This window comes from Didymosphaeria variabile (genome assembly GCF_027946475.1).
Source record: "Didymosphaeria variabile strain IMI 356815 chromosome Unknown scaffold_4, whole genome shotgun sequence".
Lineage (NCBI taxonomy): Eukaryota > Fungi > Ascomycota > Dothideomycetes > Pleosporales > Didymosphaeriaceae > Didymosphaeria > Didymosphaeria variabile.
In genome coordinates this window covers 1,536,563-1,557,347 of record NW_026611623.1, presented here as the reverse complement: position 1 = coordinate 1,557,347, position 20,785 = coordinate 1,536,563, and the positions used below count along the sequence as shown (strand labels likewise).

Below are 20,785 nucleotides of genomic sequence, written 5' to 3'. Positions count from 1 at the left end.
CGAATGAACAGCTTCTATCACCATATCAGTTCTTGTTCGCGGTAATCTCCTTGAATTCCAGGCCGTTGTCCTCGTTCTTCTTTTTCCGTTTCCTTTAGCTACGTGGTTGAGTCCGTCTGAATGCGCGCAGGATTCATCAAGTGGCTATCGAAGAATGTGCGGATAATTGTGTTGTGACCGCTTGGGCTCACTACTGGAGCGCAACTCGCGCGCGCCGACAACCTCACAAAACTTCCCACTTACCAAAGCCCAGCACCACGCATCGCGGGTGCATCACCTTTCAGATCACTTCCGGTCTAACCTTGGTTCTTCTTCGTTTCTTGCACCTCAAAATCATACTTGTACACAGAAAGAGACGGAAATCTTGGGATCGAGAACTCGCTCGACATGTCAATTTGCCGCAAACGGTCTCGCAACAAGTCCGGCAGTGGCATCAGTACGTGCTGAATTTGGCGCGTCGATTCCCCCCCAGGTTTTCCGGGTATCTAAACCCTGGCACTAGCACGGCGGCTCACCCCTCACCGCAGTGAGGAATGGCCTCACGAAGACAAGCAACAGCCCAACTGCGAAGATGCGAGCCGTTATGGGACGTTGCGAGCCGTTATGGGACGTTACGATAATCCTCAGCTTAGATTTATCCGCGAAGCCTTCCTTGCTGGTTCAGAATTCTATCATCAAGTCTGGTGCGCCTAGCGCGCGACCTGGAACACATCCCAACCTACTCCCACCCTTTGTGTACTTGCGATGCTGAAAGCTCCGGTCATGTTGAGGGATGTCGAACGTCAAATTCTGCTTGGAAAGCAAGTACTTTGAGCCAATCCTGCGCGGGGCGAACTGGAACGTTTCAATCGCAACGATCCCCAAGCTTTTCAAACTTAGGAATGCAGAAATTTGCTTCAATCGTTTCAAGGCAGAGGGCGAAGCTGCGTTATATGCTAAAGCACCGCAAACTGGTAGGGCAAAGGTGGAAGTCTGGCCTGATACCATTATCAGCACCGAAAGCGCGTCCATATCTTGGCGCTTGCTGTTGCGAGACCTGATTGGGAATATGCACGCACTGTGTCCGTGAGATAGATTGTCACAGTCGCTCATGACTGCGAAAAAAAAAATATACTCTGTCCATCTTCCACATCCTCTCGACTTCCAATCAAGCTTGTGACTCTTTCTCAGCCCCAGACGCACTTGCCTGCGGGAGGCTCATTTACTATTAACCGTTGAGCACTAGCGAGAGGGATTACCTCATTTGCTTGTTCGATCGTTTGTCGCGGGCTCCTGCGCCTGCCACACCTCAAACACGACAACCACCCACCCCGTCAAGATGTCTTCAGACTCAGACCTCTCAACGCCCCCAGCGACTGACGACGAGATGCCCGTCGAAGCTCCACCCTCGAAGGCGACAAAAGGCCCGCAAAAGAAGAAGAAGAATGGCACCATTCTGTCGTTCTTCGACAAGAAGCAGCGGTCGCCTACTCCGCCGCCGCGCAAGAAGCGCGCACCCTCGCCGCCACATGAACCTGTTCCGGAAGACAATCCTGACATTGCTGTACGTCCTCGTCGCGTATGTCGCGTCGATTCACGACGTGATCGCGACCCCACTGGGCGCAACATCTACCTCGAGGCTCCGCTAACTTGTCCATGCTATAGTTCATAGTGATGTTCCGATCACGATTCGCTGATGCATTTCCGACCAAATGCCCTCATCTAGGGCCTCAAGATCTCGAGCGAGGCGTCACAGGAGACCTACCAACTTCGGAAGTCGAAAGCCTCCTTTGTGCCCTCCTAGGGCTGGTCAACAATCGCAAAAAGCCCGTGGAGTTAGTCATTCCTAGCACAGCATCCATACTCGCGCAATATAGTCGCGTAGTGGAATTGAAGCGGATCGAGCAATACCATGGCTGACACAATTACAGGAAGGGCCACTATGGGCGCGCTCTCGAGGAAGCTGTCCAGACACAGAAGCTTCAGTGGCCGCGCAAATGGAATCAGCAAAATCCCTTGCACGGCGGTCGCAACTTTAACAACATGTCGTCGACGGATCGCGTGAGTATCCTACTTCCCATCTCCGGAGCCCGTACTAATAGCCTCCAGCTCGATCTCCTCAAGGCCCTCGTCCTGTGGAGCCTGAATCAATCCGAGCTCATCACCAATATGATAAAGGACGGTTACAAGTCGCGTACAACCAAAGATCCCCGCGATACGAACATTCCGCTGTCCGTACAGCCGTGGGGTCGAGATGGCGACAAGCGACGGTACTGGCTGATCGAGGGCCAGGACGACACATCCTTTCGTGTCTACAGGGAGAGCAACCCTGCGCTGAAGCACGTCACATGGTGGAGTGTCGCAGGTTCCATTGAAGAGATACGTACACTCGCAACGAAGCTGGAGGAACAGGACGGCACTCGTGAGGCCAAGGCACTGAGTGAGCGCATGCTTAACGCTATACCGCGTTTCGAGGCTACAGAAGAGGTAACATGCCCTTCTCATTCATCGTTGCTTGTCATTGCTAACAGTCTCATAGAAGCGCAAGAAGCGCTTGTACCGTGCCGAACGAAAGGTCAGGTTAACACATCCAGTACCTGGCTTCTCCCTCTACGAAGGCCGCACCCGCGGCAAGCGCATGCGGTATACGTTTGATGAAAACGATGATGAGGATTCTGAGGCTGGCATTAGGCGGTCGACGCGCAATTCTGGCAGAGAATCCTCAACTGGACCCAGCGCCCCCACCGTCACTGCCAGTGGCCGCCAGGTTCGGTCCCGCGCGACTGGCATGTACGGCGAGTCCTTACTCAGTGGACAAACAACGGAGCTCGCCTCACCCGCTACTGGAGACTATGTACGGTCTGATGGCTCAGAGGAGCCGGAACGACCTGCCCATGACAGGTCGACCCGCGCTGCGAATCGTGGTGCAGGTGCAACACACACCCAGAAGCGCAACTTCGAACCATACAACGAAGACATGAGTGAAGAGGATGACGCGACATCTTGGAATGGCGATGACGAAGACGAGGACGAGCCCGACCAGATGGACCTGGATGAAGAGGAGGAAGAATCCGACGAGGAACCCTCCGACACCGAGGAATCGCCCCAGTCCCTCGTGGTACATCTAAAGATCGGTAAGGAAGCTTCCAGCTCTTTAGCAGAGGTACCATCTCCGACCAAGGAAGATGATGTCGAGGTGGAGGAACCGTCGCAGTCTGTCCCTGTAACTTCTGGCCCGCCGCTTACGGGCATGGACGCTGCCCGTACGCTCCCTATTCCCGCTTCAGTACCTGCGCCAGCAGCGACAGCAGCGGCGCCTCTCCAGCCGCTGCCACCGCCAACTTCCTTAATCGCTCAAATCGCACCGCAGGATAATCCTCTGCCTGCACCAGAGCCCATTGCTCTCCCTTCTATCATTCCTACCGCCCAGCCGAACGGTCTTCCTCCGCAGCCTTTGGAGCCCGCCGCTTTCCCGCCTGCTCCTGCTCCGCCGAGCGCTCCCGTCGCGCCTATCGCCCCTGTTACCCAGCGTCCTCTACCAACTGCTGAACCCCACAATCTCCCTCCCTTGGGCTCTCTTTTCAACGCTCCGACCCCGCCTTATAACGCGCAGGAGGCACCTAAACCTCAGGTGCAGCCTCCCTTCCCACCTACCAACCCTGAGGCACCTTGCTCGCCGAAGCAGTACGCACATACCTTGCCGGCTGCCACGCCGGCCGCCCACTGGCAATAGGCTTACGTGTTGGCGCAAAAGTAAATTTGTTGTTGGAGATGGTCCCAAATCGGGGTCTTTTTGCCATTTGCGCATCGCGATGCAGGATAGGTCCACTATGTGTCGTGCGGACTGTCTGCAAGGTGCGTGTTAACTGGATGATGGTGCATGACTAGACAGCTCATGTGCGCATCTTCGTCCTTTACAATGTCTTCAGTTGCTGGCGCTGGAGGAAATCTGTCGCTGTGGAATTTCACACTGTAAAAGTGTACTATAGAATCATAGCGCACAACTTGGGTGCGGTTTTGGCGTTCGAACACGTGGGTACTTTGCTGGGGATGCATGATTGTGATACCTCAAGTTTACTTAGTTGGAGTACGTTCTGCATATTCGTGCTGCCGCGTACGAGTCGCGGAATGAGATCGTCTTCGAAAAGAGTAGTGATTATTCATTTTGTTCAGTGACGCCGTTCGCTATGCTACAAACATGTATTACGCCACCGATGCTTTTTTCCTGTACATCTCGTCTACATCTACAATGACTGAGCTCTGTTACCCAGGCATACCGCCCGGCATCGAGGACGCGACTTCGCGCGCGCTCCACTCCCTGCTCAGATGTCCGGTTGGCCGGCCCTGCTGTCGCAGGTGCTCGCCACGCCACCGCAAACCTTCGCCATGATCCCGACTGCGACTCCGCTCGCCAGCACGTACCTCTGCCTCCCTCAGTTTTGCGCCCTCGGCTTCTATCCGCGCTTCTAGCGTCTGCGGCAGCGACGTAGGCCTACCTTCTCTTTCTCGAGGAGCCTCCGGCGTCGGGGATGTCACATCAATGCCCTCATCGTCCAACCCCGTATCCGCGTCTCCCTCCTCGCCGCCCCTCGTGTTCTTTTTGCGAGGCCATAGAGATGGAAGAACGATCTGCTGGAAGCGCGGCTCTACCGCACGCTCGTCAAACCACGCGTGTACCCTCGACTCGATGAGCTGCGCAATCTTGGGCACGTCTTGCAGGCGGGAGCGGCTGCCTACTAGGGAGCGTACGGAGAGGTCAAGCCGGTAATCGTCTAGGAAGGTGAAAGCTAGTGTTGTGGGGCGCCGTGGTGTGCCACGTTCTCCAGTACCGTTCGCGGACTGCGGGCGTTGGGTATCCGCAGCGGCGGGCGTATTTGCAGACGTTGAGCGGGGAGCATCTTCTGGAGCAGGCGTATTTGCAGATGTTGATGGAGGCGAAGAAGATGGAATGAATGACACGGCAAGGGTGCCTGAGAAGCGTACTACGCTGACGGCCAGCGCGACGGGCAGCACAGCGACCCTGTCGGTAGGCCAATTGAGTACCAGCGTCGTCTCGATGCCCAGCGTGATGATATCGCTCAGATCGACGTCCATCCGCGCCTGCAGCCGTCCTTCTTCCGTCCCAGATATGCCGCCACTGCCGCTGCCGCCTGAAAGAAAGCCTTCCTCCGCGGGCATAACGCGGCAGTTGCTGAAGATAGGGAATTCGTCGCCCAGCGCGATCTCTGTCACTTTGATCTCTCCCAGAAACGATGGCTTGGTCCCCGTGTTTAGCACTTCGGTAAGGCTCGTCAGGACCGCACCATCCTGCCGCGCATCGGCTCTCAGCTGCGCGATCGTCTGCGCAATCAGCACGTTAAACCAGTCTAAGCTCTCTGGCTGGTGCCCCTTCACGTTGTAGTACGTCTTCGCGAGGATCGCGCCCACGCTGGGCCCACCTGCGGCGGCAGCTTCTCGTATTACAGCTCGCGAAGCCCTGGGACGGAGAGGGTTGGTCGTGCTATTTGAGCGGGTGCGCTGGTGGAGCGAGGACTGGTGGGCGAGGGTGCGGGCGCGCCGAAGGGACGAGAGGTGCAGTGCGCGGTCGTCGGCCGAGGGAAGTTCTCCGAATATGAAGAACTTTATGAAGAAGAAGAGGATTAGGGCTATGGAGAGCTGGCCGAGGAGGAAGCCTTGTGTGAAGGAGAGGCTGTGGGGTGGTTAAGGTCTGGCTGGAGGGGTAGGTGGGCTGGGACGTACGTGGAACCCTGGGTTGCGGGCTGCGGTAGGGAGGTGGGCTGTTGGGCCATTGTCGCGACTGGGCAATTGATGTCCTTGGTAGCTATCTCTTCATGGTATCGTGTTGCGTTGGAAACTGAACACGGATCGTCAATGGACCTCGATGCTTGAATGATGCGGAATGGAAAGTGACAGGGGTGCGAACCTTAAAACAGCCGATATCGATAAGGCCTCTACCTGAGCTTTACGAAGTACACTGAACAACTCATCTTCAAAGCCAACCCCTGCCGACATCTTCGACCGCACCCAGGTCCTTGAAACCGACAACGCTGGAATCTGTTGATGCGCCATGGCTCGCGATCCGGGCACTATCAGGGTTATTCGGTCCATACGGAGCAGATATCGGGTGCAGGCCTTTCTGATCCTCGGCCATCACTTCTTCCTACAGTCACCGCTCTTGCTCGATATCTTTGTCGTCTTGTTCATACTGGTCAGCAACTTTATGAATCGACAGCATACCGTCCCTAGCCAGCTTTTCGTCGAAGGCATACGTTTCCTCATCGATCATCAGAGAGAGCTGCTCTTTTGAGACAACAGCATCAAGTCAGAATACAAGACGACTGCACTCCCTCACACTTTGTAATCGTCCGGACGACGAATTACCCGGGAAGCCTTCTTTGCGACCCTGCAACTACAGCAATCTTGAAAGGCACAGGTTGAGGCTCTGCGGGACGGCGATGCTGCTCGAACCATGGCCTCCGATTGGCCCCACAAGCTCCCCACATCCCCGCCTCCAGGAACGCCTTCGGCCTGCCCCAGTCCTGGCTTCCTTCCGCAATGGACATCGATACAGCCAGCCAAAGCCTGTCGCCAGCTGCTGCGTCGCACCACCCGAATTTGAAGCTTCCTGCTGGTTCCGACCCTCCCTCCGAACAGAGTCCCCCAAAGCAGGCATCATGGATCGTGGGTCTGACGTTTCTGTTAGCGGTGCTGTCGCTGATGGCGCGAATGTAGGTTTTTGGCGCAACAGGCCATATGGGCCGCTCACTGGTTCGAGCGTTGCTATCGCACGGTGACAGGTGCACGGCGGTAGGGTGGACTCAGGAGAACACAATGGGGCAGATGGAGAAGTGGGAGCAAGAGAAGAACTGTGTGGGCATGTTGTGCGACGTGCGGGTGAGGGAGACGGTAGATCATGTTATAAGAAAGAGCATTGAGCACTGGGGACACATCGATGTCATTGCAAAGTACGTTTCAATTTTCTCAACCTGGGTTTTACTATCAAGCTAATCTTTGCTTCGCAGTTGCACCGGATATGGTATGTCTCCATTCTTTCATCCGCCATAGCAAACATTAAGCCCCTCAGGCGTGATTGGCGCATGCGAAGACCAAGATGATTATGACCTCCGCAATCAATTCAACACAAACTTCCTCGGCACCCTGCACATCATCCAGCTCTCCCTCCCGCACTTTCGCGCGCAAAACTCTGGCCGCTACCTTATTTTCTCCTCTACATCCGGCGCCCTTGGCGTCCCGGGTCTCGGGCCTTACTGCGCGACCAAGTACGCCGTCGAAGGCCTCATCGAGTCCATGCTCTACGAGGTGGACTGCTTCAACATAAAAGCTACACTAGTGGAGCCTGGGCATGTGCGGCTGGACGAGCCAGATGATATTGTAGTGGGCGGTGAGAATCCTGGCCCAGACGGTCCACCCAAACCAAAACGTTACGGACATTTCTTCGTGAAGGAGAAGCTGAGCGAGCCATATAACACTGCGACGAGTCCAGCTGGTCATGCGAAGCGGATGATACAATGGCTGAACGATCGTCAACCTGTGAGCGCGGTAAAGAGCGCAGAGTTGGTATGGCAATTGGGACATTGCAGTTATCCGCCTTTGCGTTTACTACTTGGAAGCTACGCCGTGGAAAGCATTAGGGATAGATTAAGAAGCATTATTGAGGAGGTGAGTTGTACAGCAGCACTCTGGTAGACGAATGCTAACGGCCTCTAAGATCGAGGACTGGAAACATTTATCGTTCCCTACAGTTGGGCCGACAGAGGAAGAAAAAGATAGAGGTGGTGATGAAATGGAGCAAGATGAGCAGGACAACGAGTGACTAGCGTGTGTGGTATGGTCAACTGGTGCTTGTACCTCGGCATTTACCCCAACCACCTTACATCATCTCTTCTGCATCTATGTTGTCTACTACCATTTGCCTCCAACACGCAATTACGTATACCTATTCAATTTTCACAATCTAAAATTCCTCAAAATAACGATCAACACAAAAATGCCTCTTTGCACCCTTCACCTCGTCGCTCTCGATCCCGCCCACTCCAACGCGCAGCAATCCTTCCTCTCAGCGCTCAAATCTGCAAAACTCTCACCACTCGTGTTGTCCCGCGTAATCCGGTGGATCATCCTTCCGTCGACATTCTCCACGGAGCACCTTCTCGCGCGGAACATCCATTGGGACTTCCTCATCATACTGCCCGGTACAGATGCCTTGGCGGCGTCATTGCAACCACTCATCCTGCACACATGGAGGATCACAGCTGGCGTGCCCTCCCGTCTGACTCAAGATTTTGCAGCTAAAAACCACAAAATGCTGCAGCCTGAGCCAGGCAGCGTGCCGCAGCTCAACAATGACGCACTGGAGGCGAAGCAGACTACATCGTCCGCGCAGAATCTTGAACTCTCCGCCGAGCTAAAAGACTGGATCCGGACTTTCTCCACCGCCGACGCCCCAGAAGCCAAAGGCGCAGTCTCCATGTTCAACCTCCTCTCCTTTCGCCCTGACATGAAATCATCGTACCTCGAATATGGCAAGGCCTTCGCCTCATCTATCGGCTCTTCACACGGCGGAAACGCGAAGATTGTAGGTGGTGTAACGCATGTCAATGGTACCGCACGAGCGAAAGAAGCACAGGATGGAGTGGGCTGGGATGAGATAGCCCTTGCGCACTATCCTAGTATACTACATTTCGCGGATATGCTGGCGGATAAAGAGTACCAGGATGTTAATCACAAGTACCGGGTGCCGGCGCTGAGGGATACGGCGATCTTGATGACGAGTGAGATGGGGTTGGAAGGGTGGGGAGAGGGTGGGAAGGCGAAGTTATAAATTCTAAGCATATGGACTGCAAGGATTGGGCTGTTTGACAAGACAAAATGCTCTCGAAGCAAAACATGCTTTGGATATGTGCGGCTTGAAATTGTTAAATCAGATACTCCATCACGCCTAAACGATAGAGTATAGAAAATGCTCATCCATATCGCAAGATGATCCAAACCTCCAACGCGGTGATGCAATAATCAAGAAACTTGGGTATCATCTTTCCAGACAGATCCTAAATTCACTCCCCACGGCCCCCGCTCTGCCTTCCCTCAGACTCTCCCACGCTTCGCATTTTCATGCCACTCGGCGATTCGCATACGGTGATATGCCAACGGCCCCTTCCCCTCGCCAGGATGCACAATCGCATTTCTCAGAACGGTAGTCTTCCAGTCCCCCGTGATGCCGTCGTTGGCCGGAATGACCCAATTGCCGCGCTCCTGTTGCTTCATCCACACCTTAAGCAGCTTGACACACAATTAGCACAAGCACATCTTCAATGGAACGAGCCTGAAAGGAAACACATACCTCGTCCTGCAGTTTGAGTTTCTTGTCGTACTTCTCGATGCCGTCGCCTTCTACCTTTAATAGAACAGGGTCCGTGTCCACGCTATCATCCTCGCCGAAGACCTCTACGTGAAGCCGCTTGCGCTGTACGAGGCAAAGGTCACGGTTTCCGTTGCGTATGCAGCGCGAACATGAGGGCAGGGTTCGGGAGCAGTGAAGGCCGGACAGAACGCACTGGAGACAGGAGGACAGACAGACGAGGTGGGTTGCTTCAGGGTCGAAGTCGAGGGGTGGTCCAGGAGGCGGAACCAGGTTTGACGTCAGATCTGGGGAGACCAAGTCGAGGAGAGGGTCGTCGGGCGACGTAATCAGGCCTTGAGTAGAGGTTTGAGTGGATTGAACTGTGCTCTCGACATCTTTACTGTCGAGCTGTTCCACGCTGCTGAGAATCTCCTTTCGTATACGCGCCTCGTCTTCGTCATCGAGGCTGGAAGCCTCGGTGTCGGTCTCCCATCGACGGTTCAGTGTAGCGTTGCAGCTTGGGGTAATGGGGGAGTCGAATACGATATCGGACGAAAAGTTCGTGTCGGTTGGCGAGACCTCCTCGCAAAACTGTGCTACGCATCGCTGGAGGCACAAAGGCTTCGTTTGCGGGGTGGAGGGTGCTTCAGTCGCGATCTTCTGTCGAGTCTCCTCGAGGTCCACCTCGATATTCACGGTCTCCAACCATGCCTCCACGTCGTTCTCGCTATCCGTCCCCTCGACTCTTCGATTGCCCATGTTGCTATCGTCGTATCGGAACTCTTCGGCGTCGACTTGTACTTGATTTGCGGATCGGATTCGAAAGAGGAAGTCGCGTCCCATATAGGCCTAAAGCGTGACTTCGAAACTCTGGTGAAGGTTACAAGGTCGGGAAAACGCAGGTGACGAGTTTTCTCACCAGCGTGAGACCGGGCAGGTAAATAGGCGTATAAACAAGCGGAACCGTGGTGGCGCATGACGACCGTCGGTGTGGGGAGAATTACGGGGAATACAGGCCTGTGTGGTTATGTAACAGGTTGGAAATGATGAGATAGGAGGGGAGAGAGATAGAAGTTGGTTCCGAGGTTGAAGAGGAAAAGGCCCATGTACATTGCTCGTAAGAGCGAATGGTAATGAAACGATTCCTCTTCGTATCGGAGGTACGACCCAACCATTCGTTTACTCAACAAACGGAAGGAACCAAATCCTTGATACATCACTCATGTGTGTTTTCTGAATCACTGGAATAATTGCTCCCCGGGTATCAAGGGCTGCTAAGTATGTACACTTGCTCAAAGCAAGGCAAAGCAAAAACGCTACAACACGAACCCACCCAAAGTTACATTGTGCCAGCTTCTGGTAGGATGCGTATCTTCAAGTTCCACACACCACCACAGCACCTCTTTCGTCTTGTCGAGTTGGCCACTTTCCTCGTATGCGCGGGCCAGCGCATACCATGCCTCGGAGTAGTCCCATCCCGCACCGCGTTTTGTTAAAGTCGAAAGGAGACCGAAGGCACGGTCTCGGGCAGCGAGGCGGGTGAGCTCAGGCGGCGACAGCTGATTCTCGGCAGAGGGCGTATGGGCCGTTAGATGTGCTGTTGGCGAATCTGACGAGTTCGCGCTTGAAGGGATAGACTGCGGCGCCGAAGGCGCGGGACCTCCCAGATTGGATGTCCGCTCCAATGAAATGATCTTGCAGTATATGTCAAGCAAGATATTGGAGAGCCCGACAATGGCTTCTGGATGATCGGGGAAATGCTGAACAGCTCGTTCGAATTCGTCGCGCGCATCATGTTTGAGACCTCGGGCTGAGAGCAGTTCTCCACGCTGTAGAGATTTGTTAGATACTGGATTAAAAAAAGGGTACAGCAGCTTACCGCAGCGTAAACGTCGGCCCAGAGTTCTTCTATGCTCTTACCGCCACCCCATCCCCTTGCTGCGAAGGCTTTACTAGTCGAGGATTCTTGAGCTACCTCACCCTCGAAGGCTTCTACGAGCTTTTGGGCTTCAGTAACAGCATCGTTGGCGTCGTCATACATGTCAGCTCGCGTGTAAAGCCCGCAAATGAAAAGCCATATTGAGGTCAGCAAAGAGACCTTTTGCCGGCGCTCCTGAATCTTGGAGAAGTGTGGCTCCGGCGGGATGAAGCCTGGGTTCGGGAGAGGTGCAGGTAACCTTGTATCTTGCTTAGGCGGCTGAGTGAGGTGACCAGAAGGCGGAGGCTCCTCCGTGGGCGGCATGTTGTGTGCTATTGGTCGCAGCGAGCGGTCGTTGCTTTCGACTGACTTACGATTCGAGCTCGAGACAGAAGAACGCCGGGCGGACCTACTGCGTACAGTGCTGCTCCGAGCAGGTGTACTATCGGCAACACCATCTGGCAGTTGGGGTACTTCGGGTTCTCGTTGCCCATCTAGTTCGGATCTTCTGCGCAAGCTGTTGGCACTCCTTTTTTGCAGCTTGCTCGGACTTCTTTGGACACCTGAGTGATCGTCGTGGTGTCTGTGAGGTAGAATATGATGATGATGATGGTGTTCTTTTACAGTTCCATTTGAATTCTCGTCGGTGACTTGGATTGTGGGTGCTTGAGAAGTTTGAGTGACGGCCGCTGACGCATTGGAACTTGCGACGGATGAATGACGGGCGGTATGGTTCTTCAGTGGGCTCTTGACAGACCCCTTTGATCGGAAGATGCTCCCTCGAATGGTGCCAGCTGAGCTCTTTGGAGGCGCTATTGTAGCCGGTTTCGGTGGAATCTTCTCGGCAGCTGGATCGCCAAAGAGTCGTGCGTATAGAGCGAGAAGCTCATCACATCCGTCTACTGCGGGGGTAGAGCCATCCACAACCTCCACGAGCGCTAGCTGCGTCATTTTGATCTCGAGAACTGCGGTTTTCTCGAAACGTTCCATCCGGTCAACAATACCAACACTTCGCTCACTCTTGCCATTGACTTCATTCAGATGCTCGCTGCGATAACCTTCAGTGTCATCTCTTCCGAACAAGATGGTGGGATCTCCAAATTGTTCAAAAGCCGCTTCGCAGGCCTGCTCTGCAGCAGAGAAATCCGATCTCGCAGTCAAGAGGAGCGCTAGTAGGTGCCAAAAGGGGATCAATTTCCGCTCGCGTCCGAACTCAGTTGTATGACCAGCATTAATGACGCCATCCGCGCTCATAAACGTCTTGGTCTTCGTCGCAGGAGAGAGAGCTGTCTTAACAGCTTTGATCGACCCAGGTATGTCCCTCATCTCCGCTAGGACCAGAGCTAGCGCATACAGAGCCTCAAGGTTGTTCGGTTCCTCTAGTTTCGGCGCGAGTGATTTCCTAAGGTAGGAGACAGCTTTAGCTTGTATACGAGCGCGAGCATCCGCTTCGAATGTGAAGCGTGCCCATTGTGCCAAGCTGATGGCTATTCCAGAGTATGCAATAGCAAGAGACCGGGGCTCTACAATCGTCTCGATTGATCTTGTGGAGCCTGCGTCAGATACGGACAGACCGGTATGCTCACTTTGTTCTAGCCACTTCTCGATCGTTTCGCCAATCTCCAGAGCTTTCTTAGACTCTTCACGTGAGCCAAAACGGCATAGAACTCTGATAGCTTCGGCGGACGTCCTCAGTACAGTGCTATCGTCGTCGATCCCCGCATCCCGTTCTCCAGTCTTCTCCGCACGGTCTTTGCCCCGAGTAATAATTTCGACGTATGAATCGTACGCTTTAAATGCAAGGTCAAAATCAGCGAGGGAGGCGTGGACAGCGAAGAGGTGACGCAGGATCTGAGTGGAATGATACGTTTTCGTGGCTGCTCTGTAGAGGATCTGCGCAAAGGTGAGTCTCTCTCCTTAGTTTGATTGGCGGATGACCTACATCCAACATGCACCTGCCCACAGCTTCCTTTCCACCAGCACCTAGGTCTGCATCTGTCCAATTTGGTCCACAGAAAACCCGCCAATTGTCGATAGCGGAGTCAACCCATTGTTCGATCTCAATGTTACTTTCGCTGGCTTTCGGGAAATGGGTCTCCTTCAGTAGCAAGCTTTCGTAAATTGTCTCGACCTTCTTCAGCTCTGCACGCTGCTGCAGCCTGGTGCGTGGTAGCACCGGGGACTTCTCCGTCGCAGGCTCCGCGGAAACAGATTCGGAATCGTAAGGCACGTCATGGCGCAGAATGGCAGATAGGGTGTCGTAGTATGCCTTCCACGCTTGGCGTCGGTATCTGGCCGCACTTGCGCCTTCAGTCCCACCACTTTTTGCTGTAGTCTCCCAATACTTGGCCCAGAATCGAAACGCTTGAAGAGCATCTGTGAGATCCGTATGGCTGGCTGCATCCGAAGACTGATCGGACAAGTGGCAGAGGCGCACGAGAAGGTGCTCGGTCCACATTTTGAACTGGGGCGTCTCATTTGCGATGGGCTTCGATGACAGCCACGGTAGAACTGATGCAAAGGAGGTGACGGCTTCCTCTATGGAGCCAGTCTTCTCGTGCGACGAGCCTTTGAGGAAGGCGCCCTTGACAATGCACGCCTGTGTCCAATTGGTCGGCGATGTTTCCTGCATCTTGGTCGCGACTGCCGCGATGTCTTTGGGCAGCCGTGCGATGGCCAGTCCGGGCTCCTCGAGCACATAATGCAGCCATGCCAGACAGACGGTGGCCTGGAATGCATCCTGCACATGGTCTCCCTCCTCGTCGATGGCGGTGAGCAGTGTTGGTATGATGGTGGACAGGCCGGACGATGCGGTCGAGGAGGCGGTCGAAGGTCTCTGGGTGCTGTATCTGGCTATCTGCGCTTCGGCGCGCGCTGTCTTGGTGAGACCTACGGCGCTGTTAGCTACGGCAAGAGTTGAAGTGTGGGCTGCTGACATTGTCGGTGCGGCGCATGTTTCTCGACCTTCCTGCACAGCTCGGGGACGTCGCTCCACCGTCCGGCACAGCGAGCATCGTCGAGCTGGGAGATGTAGCGCAGAGCCTTGTCGCTCTCTGGGTGGTTCTGCTGCAGTGTGAGCTAGATTGCGGAGATGACGTCGCCCGAGGGGGGTCTCAAGTCACAGTCGAACGGGGGCAACATACACCCATTGTGGTAGCAATACGCCTATCGCGACAGGCAGAGCAAGAGGACTCGCAAATTCATGTTCGAGGGAGGGATACCGGGAAAAGATGACTGCAACACTGCAAATACCCAAGCCACTCAACACACGTTGTCCCGCGCGGCGCTGTGAATGTAGCCGACAAACCCCTGTCGCTTGGCGGCGAACTAGCGCGAGCCATCCAAAAAAAGTTCACCGTCGATCCAGGTACGCTTCGAACAATTCGCATCGTCGAAGGTTGCAAAAAGCGGAGGAAACGAATGGCGGCCATGGCAACTGAGTTGGCGACCCTGCGCGCGGTGACGTTTCGCATCTCGTCGACGAACACATCGCAGCTTCCTCAACATGTGCCTGCCATAGCTGCGTCTCTGGCTAGCTGCAGGACACTGCTCTCTTCCGCCCAGGCCTCTTCCTCTAAGACCGCATCTGAGGCCTCAGTAGCAGTTCACAGGTATCGAACACTCCTATCTACATTACTCCAAGATCGGACGATCCAAGGAAGATGGGCCGCAATTGTTCTCATCAAGTCGACTATTGAGGTCGGAGGTTGGGAAACGCTGCAGAAGAGCTTGCCATGGGTCCGAGGACTTCTAGGGATACTGACCAAACCGGATCCGTTCTCTTCGAAGCAATTATGCATCATTACTCTAACGCGTATTTTCTTCCTCACCCGGGACTATCCTACCCTCGTCCGTGAGATCACGACACCATCTTTATCACCCTTCATACAGTCAGCTCTACAAATTGCAGCATCGAGAACCTCGCCGGCCCTTCTGGAGACGATTATAGAAAGCTTCGATCGGCTACTCCCACGACACCCAACCACTTTTCGTTCTCACCTCAAGCAAATCCAGCAGCTTCTCGGCCAGACAATAGCGCCAACCCCATCCAGCAAGCTCGGCCCAGAGCAAGCAACAGGAATCAGGCCAGACGTAACCCTTGCGGTCTCGGAGGCTGCTCGACGTCTCTATACCCAAATACCATGCAGCGCGCCGAAGGGAGCCACGGCCGAGGAATGGCAAGTGTCCTTCAAAAAGACCATTGACAATGCGCATCGCGTCAGTGACAAGGTGTTTCGCGCAGTCGTGGAGGATTTTAAATCTTCGTCACGCGATGCGACAACTACAAATGGGCATACGCTAGACGATGAGGTTCAAGATATAAACACCGATCCTATGTCTCTGCCGCCATGGTCGGGTATTTTCGCAGGTGGCGAACGCCTGCTCGGTCTGCTCGAGTTGATCAAGACTTACATTCTTTGCCCGACCACGATTCCTGTCAATGTCAATATTGGAGCAGTGGTGGTCCTTCTTACTCGACTGTTATCCCTTACGATACCGTCAGCGAAGGGCCAGGGGTTTCTCAACGCGATCAAGTTCAACAACCAGGTCAGCAAGGAAGAGCGCGAGAATCTTTGGCTTATCTTACCAAATATTCACGTGGCAGCTATCGATATACTCCTGGCTCTCACGCATCGCAGCGACACCAGCACTGTCGCGATTGATGCTGCGATGCTTGATCAGATGGTTTGGGTGTTCGCCGCCGAGAGAAACGCTCCGGAAGTCCGCACGGCTTGTTATTCAGCTGTCGCTGAACTGCTGCGGCGATCAGGCGTCGCGCTACCCAAATCCTCGATCGATTCACTTGGTGACATGATCCGTAGATGCTGCGATGACATACTTCCATTAGAACAGAACGCCGCTCAAGCGAAACAATCTGCAGCAAACGTAAAGACGAACGGGAACACGCAAGCAACGACGAACGCTGACGCGTTCCTGAAGGCCCCAAAGGCGCACAATGTCTCTGGCGACTTCGCGGGCCTACATGCTGCCGCCTATACCCTACTGCCGGCTGCTTTCACCCACATACGGCCACAACATTTATCGGACTCCCTAAGAGCTCGCATGGATCGTACCGCTATTCTTGTACGGGACAAGGATGCAATGATGGCTAGCGTGCTCAACCCGCCACCCAGCAAGAAGTTCGGGAAGCCAGCCGCCAGTATCTTGCCATTCCTAGCGCGAAGCCAATCTGGCGAGAAAGAGGTGGAGGCTTTGATAAGACCCCGAATGCCAGTCATTCGTATGCGCACATATGAGTCAGAGGATGTGGAAGGGGACGAGAAGGAACAAATGCTGGAGGATGTTGAAGGGGACGACGAATTTGTGGGCAATGAGCTGGACACTTTATTGGGTACAGTAGCTACGTCAGGAGTCAGTGGGGGCGATATTGTGATGGCAGAGGCAGTTGATATGGGCGCCACAGCCACGACTGCTGTCGAGTCAAACGACCGCTCAGCCGAAATCCTCGAGCGTGCAAACGCGGTCGGTAAGCGACCTCAGGAGGACGGTGCTTCTCTCGCGCCTCCAAAGCGAGTGAAGGTGAGCGAGGTACCTAAGGAGCCGCACGTTTCAACCTTGCCTAGACAGCCTTCGATAGCGATGCCGACAACTATCGTAGCTCCAGGATTAGAGGCACCCGCAGTGGTCTCAGATCTGCCAGCTGCATCGATATCCGTGGCCCCTCCTGTATCAGTCACGTCGGCAGTTCCACCAACAACGGCGGAGAAACCGGCAGAAGAAGACAGCGAAGAGGACGATGACGATAAAATCTCGCTAGTCCTGGGGCAGGACACGGAGTCAGAGTCTGAATGAAGACTCTTAGGTAGGTAGAACTCCGAATATCATTGTTGGGAGTGCACAATAGGTGAACAGCTGGTAGCGATGAACGCACAGACCGTGGGTGAAGCCTCACCTTTCACCTTCTCTCCACACATCGCGCACAAGTGCTCCGCTGCAAACAAAATTGTGATCTCATGCCCGCACTTGGTCGTTTCTCAACTTTCCCCCTTGTACACCCCATCTACATTTTTCACTCGCATCTACTCACCCGCATTCTACACTTACAGTTAGCCCCTTCCGCTTTTTATATCAAAGCGATTGCCTCTGCAAATACGCTTTCCAGGGGTACCGGCGAGTCCATCGCTCTTTGCAGGTAACCCACGAGTATTCATCATGTCCGCGCTTAAGCGTACTGCCACCAGTTATGACGCCGCCGAACGTCCAATCAAGCGCTCTCGACCGCAGCCTCAATCCCAGCGCCGACCCGTCAGCGCTCTACGCCCTGCGCAACCCTCTTCGGTTCGCGAAGCCATCTACATTTCCTCCGCTTCCCCAGTTACTGGTCGCGATCCGGGTACTGCTGAGCAGAAGACCCCTAGCGGCGGCATAAAGCCTCTCGACTCCTTCCAAGATTGCGTCGTCAATTCCGTCGAGTCTGCTCCAGGAGGTCGGAACTCGCGTACAGGATTTGAGCACTACCTATACTTCGCACGTCGCTACGCCGCACAGTACAAAAATGTGTCTGTGGATTTCAACACATACAGACACGCCGCGCCGCCCAACGCCCCGCCCGGTGACCCTCTCCCGAACACCGCACCGCAGACGCTTGATTTAGGGCCATCAGATCCGCAATTCAATTACAGGACGCTTCCCAACCATATCAAGGAGTACACGCAGCCAATCTACAAAGCGCATACCTACAATCCTCTCATTCCCCTCGCCATCATCCGCCTCGCCGAGAAAAACCTACCCTTCATGGATTTCAGCTCTAACCTCACGCATCTGCCGAACGTAGGTCCTCAAACACTTCCACCAAAATTTCCACCTGTTGAGGAGGAAGATATGCCATTCCTGGATATGGCGACAACGTGGGTCGTCTTGCCGGGCGACCAAGATATTACTATACTCTTCTTGCCGAACTACTATGCAGATGGGCGGCACGCCATCGGCTTCTACACCCGCAAGATGCCTTCCAAACGGTTCTGCTCCATGATATTCACGCCGTGTACAACTTTTGAGCTACGTGTCGCTGGGCTCCTCGATTTTACCCCCATTGACTCCGACCTTGGAGTCTCCGACATCCCAGACGATGAGATTGGCGAGGATGGTGGGGCAGTGCCATGGGATGTTACTGAGGTTGGGGTGAAGGATGGCAAGTGGCTCTATCCTGTAGAGGATGACATAGTGGCTTGGGAGAATGCGGAGGTCGTGGCGGGGTGGGAGTGGGTCATTTGGGTTAGGGTTACGCTGAGAAAAACCGCGGAGGATAGCGAGGACGGGATAAAGAGGGATGGCGGATCATGGGGAGAGGCGAGGTGGGAGTGAGGAGGTGATTGTGGGGTGGTATTGGTCTATCCGAGCTTTGGAATGGTGCTGATGGAGTCCTGCGACAGCCAAACGCGTAATGTATGACGCCGGCGTGTACGGAAGAGGGCAATTCATGTACATACATGTTGGTCGCCAATTTGTACCTGGATTTCTTTGGTTAAGTATATGACAGTGAGTTGTGATGTATAGAAATTACGACTTTAATGAGAGGAGTCAGCTGCGGAACACTATTTACTCGATCTTGTCGATCTGTCTGGCGTGGTACGCCATCCACAGAGGGAGCTCGGGAACATTTAGAATGACAAGGTCGACCGCAGAAGACACAACTATTCGGCTTAGCATGATAGATCCGAAAGCTTTCGGAGTCTCTTAAATTAAGATTGGATATCACCGAGCATGCGCGACAGGGTTTGGTGGTTGGAATGAGGGATGTAGGTTCGGAGTTAGGAGATAACAGTTCGCGCGTTCACAATATCGTAGCAGGCACGCAGGGTACCACACAAACACCGCTCCTATCTCGTTGTACCGAGACTTGTGTCATGCCAATGGAATACTCAAAGTGCCAATAGTTCTGGGCCTGCTTACGATGCTCTATAATGTGGGTAAACCTATGCTGTGCCACACTACGGTGCTGCCTACCAAGACTTCCAACGGATGTAGTACACTTACTTCCGTTCAGCATGTCATCGATCAAACAAGTATAAAATGATAGAAAATATACTGTATTGCAATTGCATTTTCCCGAAGAGCGGATATCTGTTCTCCTATATCCGGGTACTGGCGAACTTTGAATACTCTGCCATCTGCTGCTATGGACCGATACGTCTCGTTACACATCCCACCGAACGGACCAGGAGACCAGAGACCCACAGCTGAGCAGGTTTTAAAGGACGATGACCTTAATGGCAAGCTGACGGGAAAGAAAATCCTAATCACTGGCGGTACTGCTGGTCTGGGAACAGAAGCAGCGAGAGTGCTCCGCAAGACCGGCGCCAAAGTGTGGATTACTGCTAGAACATTTGAGAAGGGTCGGGAGTGTGCGAAGAAGATTTCGACAGACGATGAATCGTATCCAGAAGTTGGCGTGGTAGTGATGGATTTATCAGACCTTGACTCAGTTCGCCGAGGAGCGGAGTCTTTTCTCGAAGAATGTCCAAAGTTGAATGTTCTGATGTAAGCTACAATCCAATAATGAATCAAAGCACCCAGGCAACTAATATGATTTCAATTAGGACCAATGCAGGCGTCATGGCTTGTCCAGAACAGCGCAGTGCCCAAGATCACGAGCTGCAATTTGCCACCAATCACTTAGCACACTTCCTGCTCTTTAAGCTACTTCAACCCGCACTCCAAGCCGCATCTGCCCCAAAATACCAATCGCGCGTAGTCTCGCTGAGCTCAGCAGGCCATCGCAACAGCAGCATCTTCCCAGATAACTATAAACTCAAGGGAGGCATCTATACGCCCTTCCGTTCGTACGGGCAAAGCAAGACAGCCAACATCCTAATGGCAAATGAGATCGAGCGGCGCTACGGTGCGCAAGGCCTTCACGCCTGGAGCGTCCATCCTGGCATCATATTCGAAACGGGTATCTCGCGGCATCAAGAGGGAGGCGCAGAGGGCTTAGAAGGGCGTATGAACAAAGCCGACGCGGAAATCGCGAAGCTGTACAAGAACACAACCCAAGGGGCTGCCACGCAAGTCTGGGCTGCCGTAGGGAAAAGCCTCGAAGGCAAAGGTGGGAGGTATCTGGAAGACCTGCAAGTGTCGTGGAAAGCAGGCTCGACTAAGGCAACAGAATGGGGCGGACACGAGCCATATGTTTACGACGAGGATCTAGCGAAGAGGCTGTGGAAGGACTCGCTCGAGATGGTTGGCTTGCCAGCTGAGGAAGACGAGTAGAGATAAAAGAGTCTATATCGTTTCTAAAGACACGGGTCTATGTATCAAGCTGGCATCGATATCGTTGTGAACTGTCTACTTCACATCATTGGCTGCGCTTACTGTCATGGTTACTACGTATGAAGATACTCGGGCGCAACGAGCTTACCTTCAAGCAAGGCAGGATTTGCATACACTATTCAGGGAGAAACATGCCGATACCAGAAAGATGATGTTTAACATTCCACATCCAAACGAGGAGGTCAGCGTCCGTGGTACCAAATATTGCTGGGGCTTGAGAATTGTCGAACAAGAGG

At 53.9% G+C, this 20,785-nt stretch overlaps 9 protein-coding genes across 9 annotated transcripts; 6 read left to right on the top strand and 3 right to left on the bottom strand.

The window, feature by feature from the left end:
* Positions 1-1,318: 1,318 nt before the first annotated feature.
* Positions 1,319-3,712, top strand: N0V89_005405 (uncharacterized protein; the record flags this gene model as incomplete). The annotated part of the gene is made up of 4 exons (XM_056214182.1): positions 1,319-1,543; positions 1,645-1,814; positions 1,911-2,466; positions 2,519-3,712. The coding sequence occupies 4 exons, from the start codon at positions 1,319-1,321 to the stop codon at positions 3,710-3,712; spliced, it is 2,145 nt and encodes a 714-aa protein (XP_056071449.1).
* Positions 3,713-4,242: 530 nt separating this feature from the next.
* On the bottom strand, positions 4,243-5,768 carry MMM1 (ERMES complex subunit mmm1; the record flags this gene model as incomplete). The annotated part of the gene is made up of 2 exons (XM_056214181.1): positions 4,243-5,668; positions 5,719-5,768. 2 exons carry the CDS (start codon positions 5,766-5,768, stop codon positions 4,243-4,245), a joined length of 1,476 nt encoding a protein of 491 aa, XP_056071448.1.
* A 766-nt stretch (positions 5,769-6,534) lies between these two features.
* On the top strand, positions 6,535-7,813 carry ADI1_1 (1,2-dihydroxy-3-keto-5-methylthiopentene dioxygenase; the record flags this gene model as incomplete). Its single annotated transcript, XM_056214180.1, has 5 exons — positions 6,535-6,660; positions 6,712-6,944; positions 7,002-7,015; positions 7,064-7,659; positions 7,709-7,813. The coding sequence occupies 5 exons, from the start codon at positions 6,535-6,537 to the stop codon at positions 7,811-7,813; spliced, it is 1,074 nt and encodes a 357-aa protein (XP_056071447.1).
* Positions 7,814-7,987: 174 nt separating this feature from the next.
* On the top strand, positions 7,988-8,821 carry N0V89_005402 (uncharacterized protein; the record flags this gene model as incomplete). The annotated part of the gene is made up of 1 exon (XM_056214179.1): positions 7,988-8,821. One exon carries the CDS (start codon positions 7,988-7,990, stop codon positions 8,819-8,821), a length of 834 nt encoding a protein of 277 aa, XP_056071446.1.
* A 263-nt stretch (positions 8,822-9,084) lies between these two features.
* Positions 9,085-10,564, bottom strand: N0V89_005401 (uncharacterized protein; the record flags this gene model as incomplete). The annotated part of the gene is made up of 3 exons (XM_056214178.1): positions 9,085-9,279; positions 9,341-10,189; positions 10,556-10,564. 3 exons carry the CDS (start codon positions 10,562-10,564, stop codon positions 9,085-9,087), a joined length of 1,053 nt encoding a protein of 350 aa, XP_056071445.1.
* A 92-nt stretch (positions 10,565-10,656) lies between these two features.
* On the bottom strand, positions 10,657-14,407 carry N0V89_005400 (uncharacterized protein; the record flags this gene model as incomplete). Its single annotated transcript, XM_056214177.1, has 5 exons — positions 10,657-11,169; positions 11,220-13,151; positions 13,201-14,147; positions 14,195-14,336; positions 14,402-14,407. The coding sequence occupies 5 exons, from the start codon at positions 14,405-14,407 to the stop codon at positions 10,657-10,659; spliced, it is 3,540 nt and encodes a 1,179-aa protein (XP_056071444.1).
* Positions 14,408-14,687: 280 nt separating this feature from the next.
* On the top strand, positions 14,688-17,072 carry N0V89_005399 (uncharacterized protein; the record flags this gene model as incomplete). Its single annotated transcript, XM_056214176.1, has 1 exon — positions 14,688-17,072. One exon carries the CDS (start codon positions 14,688-14,690, stop codon positions 17,070-17,072), a length of 2,385 nt encoding a protein of 794 aa, XP_056071443.1.
* A 360-nt stretch (positions 17,073-17,432) lies between these two features.
* N0V89_005398 (uncharacterized protein) lies at positions 17,433-18,584 on the top strand (the record flags this gene model as incomplete). The annotated part of the gene is made up of 1 exon (XM_056214175.1): positions 17,433-18,584. The coding sequence occupies one exon, from the start codon at positions 17,433-17,435 to the stop codon at positions 18,582-18,584; it is 1,152 nt and encodes a 383-aa protein (XP_056071442.1).
* An 814-nt stretch (positions 18,585-19,398) lies between these two features.
* N0V89_005397 (uncharacterized protein) lies at positions 19,399-20,489 on the top strand (the record flags this gene model as incomplete). The annotated part of the gene is made up of 2 exons (XM_056214174.1): positions 19,399-19,760; positions 19,820-20,489. 2 exons carry the CDS (start codon positions 19,399-19,401, stop codon positions 20,487-20,489), a joined length of 1,032 nt encoding a protein of 343 aa, XP_056071441.1.
* Between the last annotated feature and the right edge of the window lie 296 nt (positions 20,490-20,785).